This window comes from Ahaetulla prasina, chromosome 1 (genome assembly GCF_028640845.1).
Source record: "Ahaetulla prasina isolate Xishuangbanna chromosome 1, ASM2864084v1, whole genome shotgun sequence".
Taxonomy (NCBI): Eukaryota; Metazoa; Chordata; class Lepidosauria; order Squamata; family Colubridae; genus Ahaetulla; species Ahaetulla prasina.
In genome coordinates this window covers 117,925,950-117,941,095 of record NC_080539.1, presented here as the reverse complement: position 1 = coordinate 117,941,095, position 15,146 = coordinate 117,925,950, and the positions used below count along the sequence as shown (strand labels likewise).

The following is a 15,146-nucleotide window of genomic DNA, read 5'->3' as shown; positions in this document are numbered from 1 at the left end:
CTGTAATTATATTCTAATGATAGTACTTCAAAGAAATGATGCTTCTGGGAACAAACTGGAAAATCAGCTATATGCTGCCTCCTAGCTTTAGGTTTTCACTCAGAAACCTGCTGATGCCAAATTAATCCTAAAGGAACAAGCCAGAATCCAATCACTAGCTTGCTGTGCTACATTCTTTATTCACTCTTGCAAATTTAATGTAAAAACTACTGCTCCCAAAGGTAAGGTGGTCTCTCTCTGTGGGCCAGAATATCCCTGAGGAGAACTTAATTTAAAAACCAAAAATAGATTTCTAACAGCTGTACCTGATGGAGAATATATATTTCCCTCTAATCAGTTATCCCATACTCCCTAGGTGAATTAATCATGGCATGGGAAGTTTAAGTGGAATGGGAAAGGCTGGACTCAAGCATGTTTTAGTCATAAATTGTTGGTAAAATATCTTGAAGAAAATCTTCAGATTATTACTGAAATTCAGGCAGCTTGGGAAAATTTCTATAAATTCTATAGGCATATCCTTCATAAGACTAAGGGAATCTTTATGTTGCACAAATATATAGAGGACTTTTTATGTCCTCTTTCTACTGGTCCCATATGGACTTTTTTTTTTTAAAAAGAACTCTGATCCGACTTTCATTTTTTTTTATTTTCATACAATAATGATTTATGATTAGTCCAGAGATTACCAGAAGCAATTTATTAACCCCTTAATAAAAAATTACATGTCATTACAATATTTTTTCCTTTCTTATTCTCACGTAAGTCACTGTTACTGATTTCATTAAGGTTCATTTAAAAAATGTATATTGCAACTGGTGGTCTTAAATTTGTATCTGTTATATTTGTATGACCATAATGGAACGTGAGACAACATTGGAATATGGAAAGTAGGATACAGGCTAAATCACATAAAAATCATAGATAGAATACTATAATGTTTTAATGTAGAGATTGATGGTACAAATATTAACCTTATAGAGTGGACTAGTGTTTTCTTGTTGTTTTAAATAATTCTCTAACTATATTACACTTTATGTGTAATATGGATATTGTCTATGTTGTCACTGATACGACCTATAAATGAGCAGAAAAAAGTTAGCTTTGGTATCAGTATCTTTAAAACAAGTTTTTTGAAGAGGGATGGCGGAGAATATCTTATTTCACCATCAGAAATCAAGTTCCAAAGCATTAGATTCTATTTCCCCATTTTTTTTGCACCTCAGTTTTATAGAAATATGTTAATACTCCTAGTGATATCTGCTAAAAATTCAAAATCTCTCCAATAGAAGAAGAATATACATTGTCAAACTCTCCTGAATTTATATGTTAGTTCATGAAAATGTTGCAGACTTTAAAAAAAAATTAAATAGGTTTCTGGAATGTTAGAAATTATACAAACATGCATAGAATGAAATACAGTAAAATGAATAGTATTTATATTTACCATCTACAAGAGTGCACTTCCAAAATTGGGCTATTTTTTTAGCTAATGTTTTCTTTCCAACACCCTTAAAATGAGAAAACAAAAAGAAAAGGATTATTAAAACTAGAATGAATTGAAGTGCTTCAAATGTAATAAATTAGAAAGAAACAATGAAAACTGAAATATTTATTAGAATAAGGAGTGACTAGAATTTCCATCCACATTATTAAATGTCAGAAATCCTGTATATGGCTCTAATTGTGTATGAAATATATTCTGTTTTTCCAATTTTTTAATGAAAAATGGTCTTCTTGTCCTTGCTACCTTTCAAACCAAAGATATATTTGACACTTCTAAGTCATTACCTCTGGTAGTTAAATCAATGTGATTCTATGTTCTGTGCAATGTATCTGCTTGTAAGGTTTCATGTTAGGGATAAAAAGAAACAAAGAAAACTAGGGCTATGATCATGCATTTGCTTGCTTCTACTAAATATATAATATACTTAATATATTAGCAAACCATTCCATTTTACAAAGCAAAATTGATAGAGCTAAATTAGGAGCTTGGTCCTATTGCTGATTTTTTAAATTAATCAATTAATCATATTCATTAAAGTGCTAAATTCTGAGGATTCGGAGCAGCTTATTATATAACATACACAAGAAATACCACACAATAAAGAGCAAGTATTAACTTCCAGAAGCTAATGAAAATATGAAATAAAATTAAATAAACCAAAATAAAACTGTAATTAAAACAAGTTGGAATCTAGCCGTAAATACCTTCCAGAAGAGCTCTGTTGGGACAGGGGTGAAATCCAGCAGATTCTGACATGTTCTGGAGAACCGGTAGCAGAAATTTTGAGCAGTTCAGAGAGGTTATCACCTTTAAAGCGCTCCATGGCTTAGGACCCGGGTACTTACGGGACCGCTTGCTGTTACCTTTTGCCTCCCACTGACCCGTACGCTCTCACAGAGAGGGCCTTCTCAGGGTGCCGTCCGCCAAACAATGTCGGCTGGCGGCCCCCAGAGGTAGGGCCTTCTCTGTGGGAGCTCCTACGCTCTGGAACGAGCTTCCCCCTGGGTTACGTCAAGTGCCTGATCTTCGGACCTTTCGCCGTGAGCTGAAAACGCACCTATTTATTCAAGCGGGACTGGCTTAAAATTTTAGTGGGGTTATTTATATTTTAATGTTTTAAATGTTTTAAATTCGGCCACCTTATAATATGCTTGTTTTAATTTCTTTTAATGTTTATATTGTGACTTTTATATGGCTGTACACCGCCCTGAGTCCTTCGGGAGAAGGGCGGTATAAAAATTGAATAAAAATAAATAAATAAAAATAAATAAACAGGCAAATACCACCTTTGGCTGGCTCCAGGAGGGGGGAAGAAATGGGGATTTTGCAGTATCCTTCCCCTGGAATGGGATGGGAATGGAGATTTTGCAGTATCCTTCCCTTGCCATGCCCACCAAGCCACACGCACAGAACCGGTAGTAAAAAATTTGGATTTCACTACTGCGTTGGGATAACCATTACCTGGATGATTGAGAATCTTCATAGACATCTGTTTAGAACAGAAGGCAGCCAGCATGAGAACCAACCAGAAGTCCATTAAGAGGCTGCAGTAAATGACCAATACTGGAACTGAAAACCAGCACCTCCAAACTTTGCCCTCTTCACCCCTAAAGTGGAATAATACTTGTAGTTTCTCTTGGGTAGATTGCACTGGCCAGATCAATTCCAAATGGAGAATGCAGTTTTGCAATTAAGCATGTGCCAAGCCAGGTAGGACTTTTAGATTAACACCAACATTTTAAATTGCACCTAGAATCCTGCACTTTCTAAGTGATCTTCAAAGGCAATCCCATATAGAATCTGTTGCAATAGTCTAAACATCATGGTGATGATGGCATGAGTCACTATAGAAAGATCTTCCCAGTCCAACTTATACAACAGCCAGAGCTAGGAACATGCATGGCTATAACATCCCCCTTTCTCTTCTAGAAGATCTGAGAGCCTAGAAGAACCCCCAAGTCATGGACATGCTCTTTCAGAGATAGTACAGTATTATCCTGTCAAGACAGAACACTAAAACAGACAGTAAACCCAATGGTAAAACAGTAATTCTTTCTTCCTACGATTCAGTTTAAGCCTTTTCTGCTCCCATGAACTGTTAAGGCACTTCAGTGGCATCATCAGTCTGATTTGGGGTAGTGATATAAATCTGAATCTCATCAGCACATTGATGATGCAAAACTTGAAATTTTCTGATGAACTTTCCCAGTAGCAAATAAGTGGTAAAGAGGAAATTTAAATGCAAATAAGAATAGCACTTAGACTTGTATACTGCTTTTATAGTACTTTACAGCCCTCTCTAAGTGGTTTACAGAGTTAGCTTATTGCCCCCAACAATCAGGGTCCTCATTTTACCGACCTCGAAAGGATGGAAGGCTGAGTCAACTTTGAGCCAGTCAGGAGGGAGGATAAATAAATCGGAGAGAGATAAAACTTATTCCTGCATCACTCAATAATTATTTTCCTAATTCTGTACTTAAAGAACAGTTTAATGTTTACTCAACGTGACATGTTGAAACATGACTGTCATCATCCTCAGCCAGCATAGCAATATTGATCATAGCTGAAAAAATTCCAATACATCTGGAAAAGTGGTGGGTTTCAAATTTTTTTACTACCAGTTCTGTGGGTGTGGCTTGGTGGGTGTGGCATGGCTTGGTGGGTGTGGCTTGGTGGGCATGGCAGGGGAAGGTTACTGCAGAATCCCCATTTCCTCCCAATCAGCTGGGACTTGGGAGGCAGGGGATAGATGGGGATGGGGCCAGTCAGAATTTTTACTACCGGTACTCAGAACTACTCAAAATTTCCACTACTGGTTCTCCAGAGCTGGTCAGAACCTGCTGAAACCCACCTCTGATCTGGAACATTAAATTAATATTCAGATGCTAAATTAATGTAAGTATATGAAAGACATGAATTGCTTTATTCTGAGAATACCCCTCAGAAGTGTTATTGGGACCAGTATAAAGTAGAACAGATACAACTGATGCTTAAATTCTCCTGCCATCGTGGTAAGCAACTTTTAACCATACAAATGAGAATTTCAAGAAGAGTCTAATCAAATAAATTCAGAAACATTAATGGTGTATATAAATTTTGGCTTGCTGAATTAGATCCACTGCAATTATCAATCAGATAATTGTAATTCCATGCAGCATCATCTCAAATGCATGACAGAAATAAATCCCACAGAAATCAATGCAATTTGTTTTCTAAAGCAAAGTCGAGAGGGTGCATGGTCAGGCACATGAGTATAGTTAGACAGAAGGCAACTCATAAGATATATTGCAAAATAAGATTGTGACACTCAGCATTGTGGAATGAAAAGGACAGATTTTATGAGCCTCTATATAATGACTCCCAAAACAGCAAAACAGTTATTAATCTGCCAGCCTGCAACAGACAGCAATAAAATAAAATAAATACAATACAATACAGTAAAATGCAACTGAGGCTCTGAGCAAAATTCTCCCATAATGCATCATGAAAAATACCTACTGGTCTCAGATAAAATTGCAGCCTCAATATCTGAAGGAAAAGATTTTCAAAACCTTCTGAGACACTTTCAAATTCAGGGCCATCTGAATGTTAGCGGAAGGGCAGGCACTCTGACAGAAAAGGTATGCTTTCTGGGTCCAACTAATTGACACTGCTTAACAGACCCAGAGCAGACCCATTTTGTCTGATTTGGTGACAAGAAACCATCAGAAACAGTCAGTCTCATAATAACCTGACCTCATGCCATACATGGGTGATAACCAGACTTGGAAGCTATTGAAAGCAATGTAGCTCATGAAACAATGATACCTTGGTATGCCATGGGATATGTCCAAAGCTACATGTTCTGCTGCATTCTGGATCAGTTGCAGCTTCTGACTACTTTTCAAAGGAAGCTCCAAGAATAACACATTGCTATACTCCAAGTGGAAGCTGATTAAAAGGTGAGTAGATATGAAGAGTTCCCTGATCCATGAATGGAGTCAACTGACAATATGGATTTGTGCAAACAGCTTTCTGGCTACAGCTGTCACCAGCTCCTTGAGTAAGAATCATGAATTCAAGAGGACCCCAATTTATGTATCAGCTCTGGATGGAGTGTTACCCCATCCAGAGTCAGAAAATCAGAGACAGAACATTTCCAGATTGGGGAGGCCCTGAAATCCATATTTTATGACATGCCATGCTATACATTCTAGCTGTAATCTAGAAAAGATATCCTGGCAAAGATTGCCATACTGACAGCACCATTTTATGAATTTTATTCAGGAGTTCATATGGACAGATGCTATTACTTTATTATTTACATGTTCATTCTTCTAGCAATAAAACCTGTGGAATTTCTTTGGATTTATATATATATATATATAAATATATATATATATATAAATATATATATATATATATAAATATATAAATCCCAGAAGCACGAAGCTGAAGCCTGAAGATGACGAATGAGACTTCGTCGAAACGTCGCCAAGACACTTCCAATTTTACGCGGGAGAAAACCCGAATAACCAAAGACACACACACACACACACACACACACACACACACACACACACACACACACATATATATATATATATATATGGCTGTATTTTGAATTAATCTGTTTGAAGTGTCAATTTAATCATGTTGGCCTTTTTCTTACTGGTTTTCCAAGGATAATGAAGCAGGTAGGCTTGGACAAAAGGAAGACTCTGTCAGCTTCATCTTCATCATATATATCTACAAAAGGGTAAGGTTGTTCATCTTCTGGAGATGCCATCATTCAATCTACATTTAAAAGATAGAATTAGTTATTAAGATCCTTACTAGTTTTTACATCTGCAGCTATAGCAGCAAGTAGCTGATCTTGGTTGATGAGGGGGAGGGGAAGAGGGTTGCACCTAGATTTTGAATGGGAGACAGTCAGAAAATCCTATAACTACAGACTATATTAAGAATCCCAAAATAATAGTAAAGCAAACCAAAAATCCTGAAAGAAGGCAATGGCACACTACTTCTGTAATAAATACTCATTTTTTTCTGATCCTGTAGTTTCTGTGATGCTGACAAAAAAAATCTATGGATGTATCCATGCAGACAACAGGCATCAGTTCAACTAACATGATGCCCTCCTATAATCTGTGAGCCTCATAAATATATGGCTGCCACAGTGGTGAAATCCAATTTTTTTTACTACGGGTTCTGTGGGCGTGGCTTGATGGGCGTGGTATGGTCGGTGTGGCTTGGTGGGCATGGCAGGGGAAGGATACTGCTACCCCATTCCAGGGGAAGAATACTGCAAAATCCCCATTCCTTCCCCACTCCTGGGGGAAGGATATTGCAAAATCTCCATTTCCACCCCACTCTGGGGCCAGCCAGATGTGGTATTTGCCCAAGGAGCTGCTGATTTGCTCAAGGAGCTGCTGATTCAGTTCTACAGAGGAATTATTGAGTCTGTCATTTGCACCTCTATAACTGTCTGGTTCGGTTCTGCAACCCAACAAGAAAAACACAGACTTCAGAGGATAATTAGAACTGCAGAAAAAATAATTGCTACCAACCTGCCTTCCATTGAGGACCTGTATACTGCACGAATCAAGAAGAGAGCCGTGAAAATATTTGCAGATCCCTCGCATCCTGGACATAAACTGTTTCAACTCCTACCCTCAAAACAACGCTATAGAGCACTGCACACCAGAACAACTAGACACAGGAACAGTTTTTTCCCGAAGGCCATCACTCTGCTAAACAAATAATTCCACCAACACTGTCAGACTATTTACTGAATCTGCACTACTATTAATCGTCTCATAGTTCCCATCACCAATCTCTTTCCACTTATGACTGTATGACTATAACTTGTTGCTGGCAATCCTTATGATTTATATTGATATATTGACCATCAATTGTGTTGTAAATGTTGTACCTTGATGAACGTATCTTTTCTTTTATGTACACTGAGAGCATATGCACCAAGACAAATTCCTTGTGTGTCCAATCACACTTGGCCAATAAAATTCTATTCTATTCTATTCTATTCTATTCTATTCTATTCTCTGAACTGCTCAAAATTTCCGCTACCGGTTCTCTGTCAGAACCTGCTAGATTTCACTCCTGGGCTGCCATATGAATTGCAGCATAAAAGCAGCTTGGTAAAAATTTTCCTATGTAGCCGAATTTGCCAACAGACTCTTTCCTAGAGGTATTTCACAGTCCCCTGGGTTATGATGACTAATAGTAAATTTATTTGGGCTGGTTCCCCACCCCCCTCAAGTAAAATCCCTTTTTGAGAGCAGGGTCAAACAAGCGAGGTAAAAATATGGCAAATGAATGAAAAACAAAACAAAACTCAACGATCACAGAGTGGTGCTTCATCCCCTCTTCGACAATCTTGACTAAGGCGCGAGAGTGGGCACAAATCAGCTTGATAAATTCATTTTCACGGGTGTTGCCGGGCCGGCGCAGAAAACGGATTAAAAAGGGTCGCCCAGGGAAGACTTACTGCAGGACGAAGCCAAGCGGGGTTTCGCCGCTTCGCTTTGGCAACCAACAGCAGGGAAGCTCCGCAGCAATTTGTGTTTCCCCGTAACCGTGGAGATAACGCCCGGCCTCCACTCTCTTTCTCTCGGAATCACGCCGCCCCCGCTCCCTTCACCCAATCAACGGTCCCTGCGCGATCCCGCCCACATAGGGGCCGTTACACAGCAGAGCGCGAGGAAGCCCGTGGAATGCTTATGGGTGCTTCGCTAACGGTTTTAAACGGGAGCTTTTCAGTGTAACCGTTTTATAGGGGAAATTCCCAGCTTTTTAGGGAGCCGACCGATCCTCGGCGGGAGCTTTGTGAGGTTAAACGGGCGCAACTGACTTGCCGAAACAGGATCGGCTTGTAATGTTGCAAACGACGGAATCCCTTATTTGCTCAGCAGTTTCAATATCGGTCTCAGGGCAGCGATAGGCATATCGAAGCGGGGTTGATGGTGGTGGTGGTGGTGGCGGCTGGGTCTCGCTAATTTCCATGAATCCGATTTCTTGGTGTGAATATTTAAAACTCTTTTTCTAAAGGAAAAAGAAGGTGTTTTTTTTTTAAACTCAAGTAGTGATTGCTATATATAGCTTCAAGGTTGACTCAGCCTTCCACCCTTCCGAGGTCGGTAAAATGAGGACCCAGATTGTTGGGGACAATATGCTGACTCTGTAAACTGCTGAGCGAAAACTAAAGCCCAGTGAAGTGGCATATACGGCATTGAATGCTATTGCTATTCAATGCCTGTTATTTGAATTCTGCCTCAACAACAGACTATTAGCCTGGAATGTTATTCACACCCGCGTGGGGCACTCCTAGGAACAAAGGGGTGCAACTTCGTGCAAACGATGACATGGATTTTCATCCACGAAAGCCGAAGTCCTTTAGGAAAAAAAGAAGTTAAGGGAGCTGTCTTCACAAAGCTCGTGTCCTACAAGCTACTACCCCCGTGGTAGATTTCCTAGATTCCACTCGCCAGTAGCGCGAGCGGAAGATGAAAAAGGCTGGTTGGCTTTACAATCCCTTCTTCAAAATTTCCTCTGCTCCGGGCAAGAATAAGCATCGTTCCCAAACCAAAAATGGCCGCGGCGCCGGCAAATCCAATCACGTGGTTTTGCGCTCTCCTTTAGCTGTCACTCTCTCGCGACCTTGCTCGGTGGCGGCGCAACAGCCGCCTACCCTCGATGGGGAGACGGGGTGTGTGTGTGTCTCCCCTGTTTCTTCGGCTCCCGATCGACCCTTCCTCATAGGGTCCCTCGCCGATCGAGTAAAACGGAGAAGAAAATGGCTTCACGCGGCCCGCATTTATCTCGAGCCGTAGCTTAGCCAAGGCCAAGCCTAGCCTTCGAAAAGGAGGAACGGGCGTTATAGGGCAGGTGGGAGCTTTCGCAGGTGCCTTGAGTGTAATCCCCTCCGCTGTGTTACCATGCCTGCGGCGGCTCCGATCATCAGCTCTGTGCAAAAACTGGTGCTGTACGAAACTAGAGCTGTAAGTAACCCCCACAACGCCTGCTGCTTCCCTATTATTTTTGGCATTGATTGGGATCCTATAGGTTTTGGACTGAGAAAAGTGGAAGGATCCTAGTTATTGAACAGAGGGAGTTCCCTAGGTGCAGCTTTTAGTCTGGCTGGTGGATTTCTACACTGGCCAGGCTAGAAGTTTTGTTTTCTGCCTTATAAAAGGAGTGCAGCCCAGGGCTGGAGTAATAGGAGCAGTTATGCCCTAATCTCTCATTTTCCAATGAACACCTATTAATTATATTTTCTTTACTATGGAGAACTTACCTGGAGCCACTGCTGGAATTATAGAAGAGCAACCAGGAAAGAATACTGGGATGAGTTGCATTGGCTTGAACTTGTATTGGACTTTGAGGCCTAGTAAAGTGATCTGGTAGCTAAAAGGAATCTATACATTTAGAGCTAGCAGATATGTCAATACTAGTGGTAGGAACTTGGCTGTTGTCATACCTAGGTGCAGCTTTCTTAGAAACATAACTCTTTGCAATGTGTTTTGATGTGTTAAGCCAACATACTTAGTTAATGAGCACAGGAGAGCTAGCAGCTTCCCTCTTCTTAGAGCTTGTTTACCATATTTTAACCAAAGTAAACCTATCTTCAAAAAATTAGAGCCATTTCAAATTTAGATAATATACTAAGTCTTAATTTTTTGTTGAAATGCAATCTCAGTGAAGGCAGGGGAATAAGATGCTGATGCATGCCATTCACTGAACATTTTTAGTGAGTCATGCAAAGAGAGCCCGAGAAATATGTTCCCTGACTAAATTAAATCCTTGGATCTAAAGTAGATAAACTTTTCTTTAAGTCTATTTTTTCCCCTCAGTGTAGAAAAATGATGGAAGTCTGCACCAGCTGTTTTTCTCCAGAACAGCTGTCCAGAATGCAACACATTCCAGGTGGAGATACTGATCAGTACTATACTTTGAAACTTCTGTAGTAAGAAAAGTGAACTCTAGAGTGAATGTTTTGGTATCCATTGAGAACGTATCTGCAGACTGTGAAGTCTCCTATCTATTTCATCCTCCTAGGGAGGATGTGCAGTTCCTGAAATGTGCTTGGAATTATTTTTGGATAATGGTCGATGTAATGGATACATTAATCCCCTTTTTAAATATCAGGAAGTTATTTATATGTGTTGAAGTCTGACAGCAGGTTATATGTTGGATACTAGCTGAGTAATATCTATAAACTCCAAATCCATTATTTAGCAAAGTTAATAATAATAATAATAGTAATAGTAATAATAATAATAATAATAATAGCGGTGCTAATAATGACTGGTGCTAATGATTGATACGGGTAATGATGACTGGTGCTAATGGTTGATACGGGTTGCTGCCAGCGTCCTAGGTATCAATCAAGTACCTTCTTAAGATGTACAATGTTCCAAGTAGCGCAGTTTTCTGCAGTTCTGCTGGTGTTATTGCAGGAAGCTGCAATTTGTTGTTGTATCTTATAAAATTATTGGACATGGTACCAAGTGCCCCAATGACAATGGGTATCACTGTTACATATTTCATCCATAGCCGTGTAGTTTTGATGGCCAGGTCGCGATATTTCATGATTTTTTCCAGTTCTTTTTCTTCGACTCTGGCATCTCTTGGTACCGTGATGTCAATAAATTGTACATTTTGGTTTTCCACAACTGTGATATCTGGTGTGTTGTGTTCCAAGTGACGATCCGTCTGTATTCTAAAGTCCCACAAGATCTTCACCTTCTCATTTTCTATAATTTTTTCCACTTTATGTTCCCATTACTTTTTGGATACAGGCAAGTCATATTTTTTACATAATGACCAGTGGATTAATTTAGCAACTCGGTCGTGTCTAGCTTTGTAATCAGTTTGTGCAATTTTGCTGCATTCACATATTAAATGTGAAACAGTTTCAACTTTGTTGTTGCAAAGTCGGCAGTTTGGATTGTGGGTGGATTTTTGTATCTTTGCTTTCATGGCATTAGTTTGTAGTGCTTGTTCTTGAGCAGCGAGTATTAAACCTTCCGTTTCTTTCTTGATGGTTCCCATCTTAAGCCATGCCCATGTAAAGTTGTCATCACATTTTCCTTCAATGTTTTTCAAGTGCTGTCCATGCAGAGCTTTGGATTTCCATCTATTTAATCTGTCATCCAGCTGTTTTTCCTTATATTCTGCCTTTGTTTCTGTTGTTTTTATAATGTTCTCTGTTTTCACAGCCTGCAGCAATTGTTCTGTACTTTGGTTCACATAATCATTTAAACTTCGTTTTTCTTCTTCTACAGTTTGATGGATTTGCAATAGTCCTCTGCCCCCTATTTTTCTTGGCAGGTACAACCTGTCGATGTCACTCCATGTAAAGTGTGGTACATATTGAAAAGTTTCCGCATTTTCCTGTCCAAGTTTTCTACTTCAGCCAAAGTCCAGTTGATGATTCCAGCTGAGTAGCGTATCACTGGAACTGCCCATGTATTAATGCCTTTAATTATGTTTCCAGCATTCAGCTTTGATTTTAATATTTTGCGGACCCTCCTGATGTATTCCTTTTGTGTTGACTCTTTGACTTTTCCATTCAAGATGTTATCTGCTTCCAATATGCCTAGGTATTTATAACCCTTATCCTTTGCTAATGCTTTTACTATGTTTCCTTTCCCAGTTCTATTCCTACTATTTTTTCCGTTTTTCCTTGCTGCATGGATAATATAACAGATTTTTCAAGTCCAAAATTCATTTTGATGTCGCTGCTGAACAGTTGAACTGTGTTGAGTATTGATTTAAGTTCAGTGGGGCTTTTGCATTCATTTTTAAGTCATCCATGTATAGTAGATGGTTTATCTTCCCATGTGGCTTGAGATTTGGTATCCCAGTTTTGTTTTTCATAGGATTATTGTCAATGGAATTAATGCGATGTTGAACCATAGTGGTGAAAGTGAGTCCCTCTGGAAGATTCCTCGTCTGATGTTGACTTCACCAATGTTCTCCCCATTTGCTGTTAGAACTGTTTTCCATTTTTGCATATTTGCTTTCAAAAATGTACAAATATTTTTGCTGATTCTAAAGTTTTCCAAACTGGTGTTAATCTAACTGTGGGGTAATGAATCAAATGCCTTCTTGTAATCAATCCATGTCATATTTAAATTCGTTTTTCTTCGTTTTCTATTTTTTAGTACCATTTTGTCAATGAGCAGCTGATCTTTTGTTCCTCTTGATTTTTTATAATTTCTTTTTTGTTCTGGATACGAACTGTTTTCCATTAGATGATTGAATACTGAATTTGTCAGTATTCTTGTAAAAAGTTTGAATGTTGTTGGCAGACAAGTAATTGGACGATAGTTCAAAAAAAGCTCTGTGCCCTTTTCTGAATCTTTTATTATCAATTATGTTCAACCAGCTGTTAACCATTCTTCGCTTGTTGCATTTTGAAGCATTTGATCAAATTGAGTGGCCATGCGATGATGGAGGCTGGTCAGGTGTTTTAGCCAGTATCCATGCAGTTCGTCCAGGCCAGGTGCACTCCAGTTCTTGACCTTCTTTGCTTGTTTTGCAACTATGTCAGTTGTTAGTACAACATTTTCCATTTTGTTTTGTGTTGTTTGTTGTTGAATATCTTTGATCCTGGAGGCAGTTTTGTTCTGTTCCACTGGGTTTTCCCACAGTTCTTTCCAAAAGTTCAGCGTTTTTTCTTTACATGGGTGAACATTAGTTTGGACTCGATTTTCATCAAGGGACTGGTAGAAGAGGTGTTGGTTTCTTCTGAACTGGACGTTTTCACGATATTATTTAATTTGTCTTTTGTATCTTTCAATTTTCTTTACTGTTGCTATTACACGTTGTTTTTGTTCTTCCATGATTTCCGTTATTGTTTTTTCCTCCAGGTTGTATTTATTGTGTAAACTAATTTTCAGCTTTTTATTATTTAATTTTCCTTCTTTCAAGTACTTCAAATTGCTGACATCTCGTAGTTTTTTAATTTTATTTTCAAGTCGAATTTTCCACTTTGGTGTCCGGTGTGTTTCTCTTTTGGCATTTTATAACCCAGTTCTGCAGTTATAATGGCGGCTGTGCTATACATTAGTTGGTTGGTTTCATATGGTATGCTGGACGGGATGGATGTTAAAATGCTGTTCACGTCAGTTAGGAGAACTTTCATTCATTTGCTATGCATTTCGCGAATGGTAGGTAGTCTTTTTCTTTCTGTGTTTTTTTTGATGTGGTTTTTAATCTTTTCTTTCAACATTTTTGCTAGACCACTTAACTCTACACTTTCAAGTTGTTGCACAGGAGGATTTTCATCCTGTGTGTTGGTTTCTTCCACTGGTTGATCAGTTTGTTCAGGTGTTGGAACAGTTTCTTCAGCCTGTTCTTCATTACCTGTTGTTTTCTTTTTAGCCAATCTTTCTAGATGTTGCATTTCCACATCTGTGAAAACTTTATTACGGATGATGAAGCGTCTTTGATCCATTAATCTTTGTTCAGTTATGTCACTTTCTGGTTTTTTTTTCCTTCCACAGTTGCATCATTCTTTTTTGAAATCCTCTGGCTGTTGGTTCTGCCTGGTAATAATCCTGGATGATTTCTCGATTTTCTTCAGTTGTCCAAGTTTTGCGCTTTTGTTTTAGTCGCTTTGCAGTTGCACGCCCTGGTCCTCTAGCAGTAACAACTAAGCCCTGTAGACCCTTTTTTGACATATGTCCAGGAGCCATAGCATCTGACGCGGTCCTTATTGACCTGGGCGATGATTGATCCGGTATGGAATTTCGTTGATTCCTTCTCATCATTACTGATTGTAGGTGCCTAGGTTGGTTCACTGTGGCTTAGCCACAGTGTTTGATCAGCCAACTACTGATCCAAAAATGATAATCCCATAACTGTAGGAACTGCACTGAGTAGCTGTCTAGGCCCAGCCATGGCAGCCTAACTGCTTGTTTAGTGGCAGAAAGGCAGGATAAGGAATAGGGGGAGGAAAGAGACCTAATTCCCTGTTGGGTGGCAGAATCAGGAATGGGGGGCGGGGAAGTGGCCTACCTGTCTGTTGGATGGCAGAGTCAGGAATGTGGGGGGAAAGGAAAGTGGCCTAACTCAGTTAACCCAGTCAATGCTATTTGTGATGTATTTTTGAATGTTCAGTTGACAGAGTTTCATTTTTAATGAATAAAGTAAATAATAATAATAATTATTATTAGGATGCTGGCAGCAACCCATATCAACCATTAACATCAGTCAGTGGTATTTGTGATGCCTTTTTGAATGTTCAGTTGACTGAGTTTTATGTGTAATGAATAAAGAATAATAATAATAATAATAATAATAATAATAATAATAATAATAATAATAATAATAATAATAATAATAAACTTTACTGTCACTGTACATGTATACACAGTATACCCATGTATGGTAGTTAAAAATATTTGTAGGATTTATACTGAATATCTGAAATCTGGTTTGCCCTCTGAAACAACATCCCCCTGAATTTTGCAAGAGTCTAACCCAGCAAGGCTGGTGCAAGTCTTTAAAATATAGTTTTACTTCCAGGTGATTTTTGTAACCAGAATGTTCCCTATGGTTTGGAATAGATAATGGTAATTCTGTAACCAAAACATCTGAAGTAAATACAGCAGAAATAATCATCTGTATACAT

At 38.9% G+C, this 15,146-nt stretch overlaps 2 protein-coding genes across 2 annotated transcripts in view; one reads left to right on the top strand and one right to left on the bottom strand.

Annotated features, from left to right (window-relative positions):
- The window catches only part of AK9 (adenylate kinase 9), an 80,228-nt gene extending 72,205 nt beyond the window's left edge, over positions 1-8,023 (bottom strand). The window contains exons 1-3 of the mRNA XM_058175012.1: positions 7,995-8,023; positions 6,156-6,280; positions 1,445-1,508 (exon numbers count right to left, since the gene is read on the bottom strand). Of these exons, the coding sequence (XP_058030995.1) occupies positions 1,445-1,508; positions 6,156-6,275 (184 nt within the window). The 5' untranslated portion in view covers positions 6,276-6,280; positions 7,995-8,023. The remainder of the gene's footprint in view (positions 1-1,444; positions 1,509-6,155; positions 6,281-7,994) is intronic.
- A 1,108-nt stretch (positions 8,024-9,131) lies between these two features.
- FIG4 (FIG4 phosphoinositide 5-phosphatase) overlaps positions 9,132-15,146 on the top strand; it is a 79,630-nt gene continuing 73,615 nt past the window's right edge. The window contains exon 1 of the mRNA XM_058174100.1: positions 9,132-9,504. Coding sequence (XP_058030083.1) covers positions 9,442-9,504 — 63 coding nt within the window. The 5' untranslated portion in view covers positions 9,132-9,441. The remainder of the gene's footprint in view (positions 9,505-15,146) is intronic.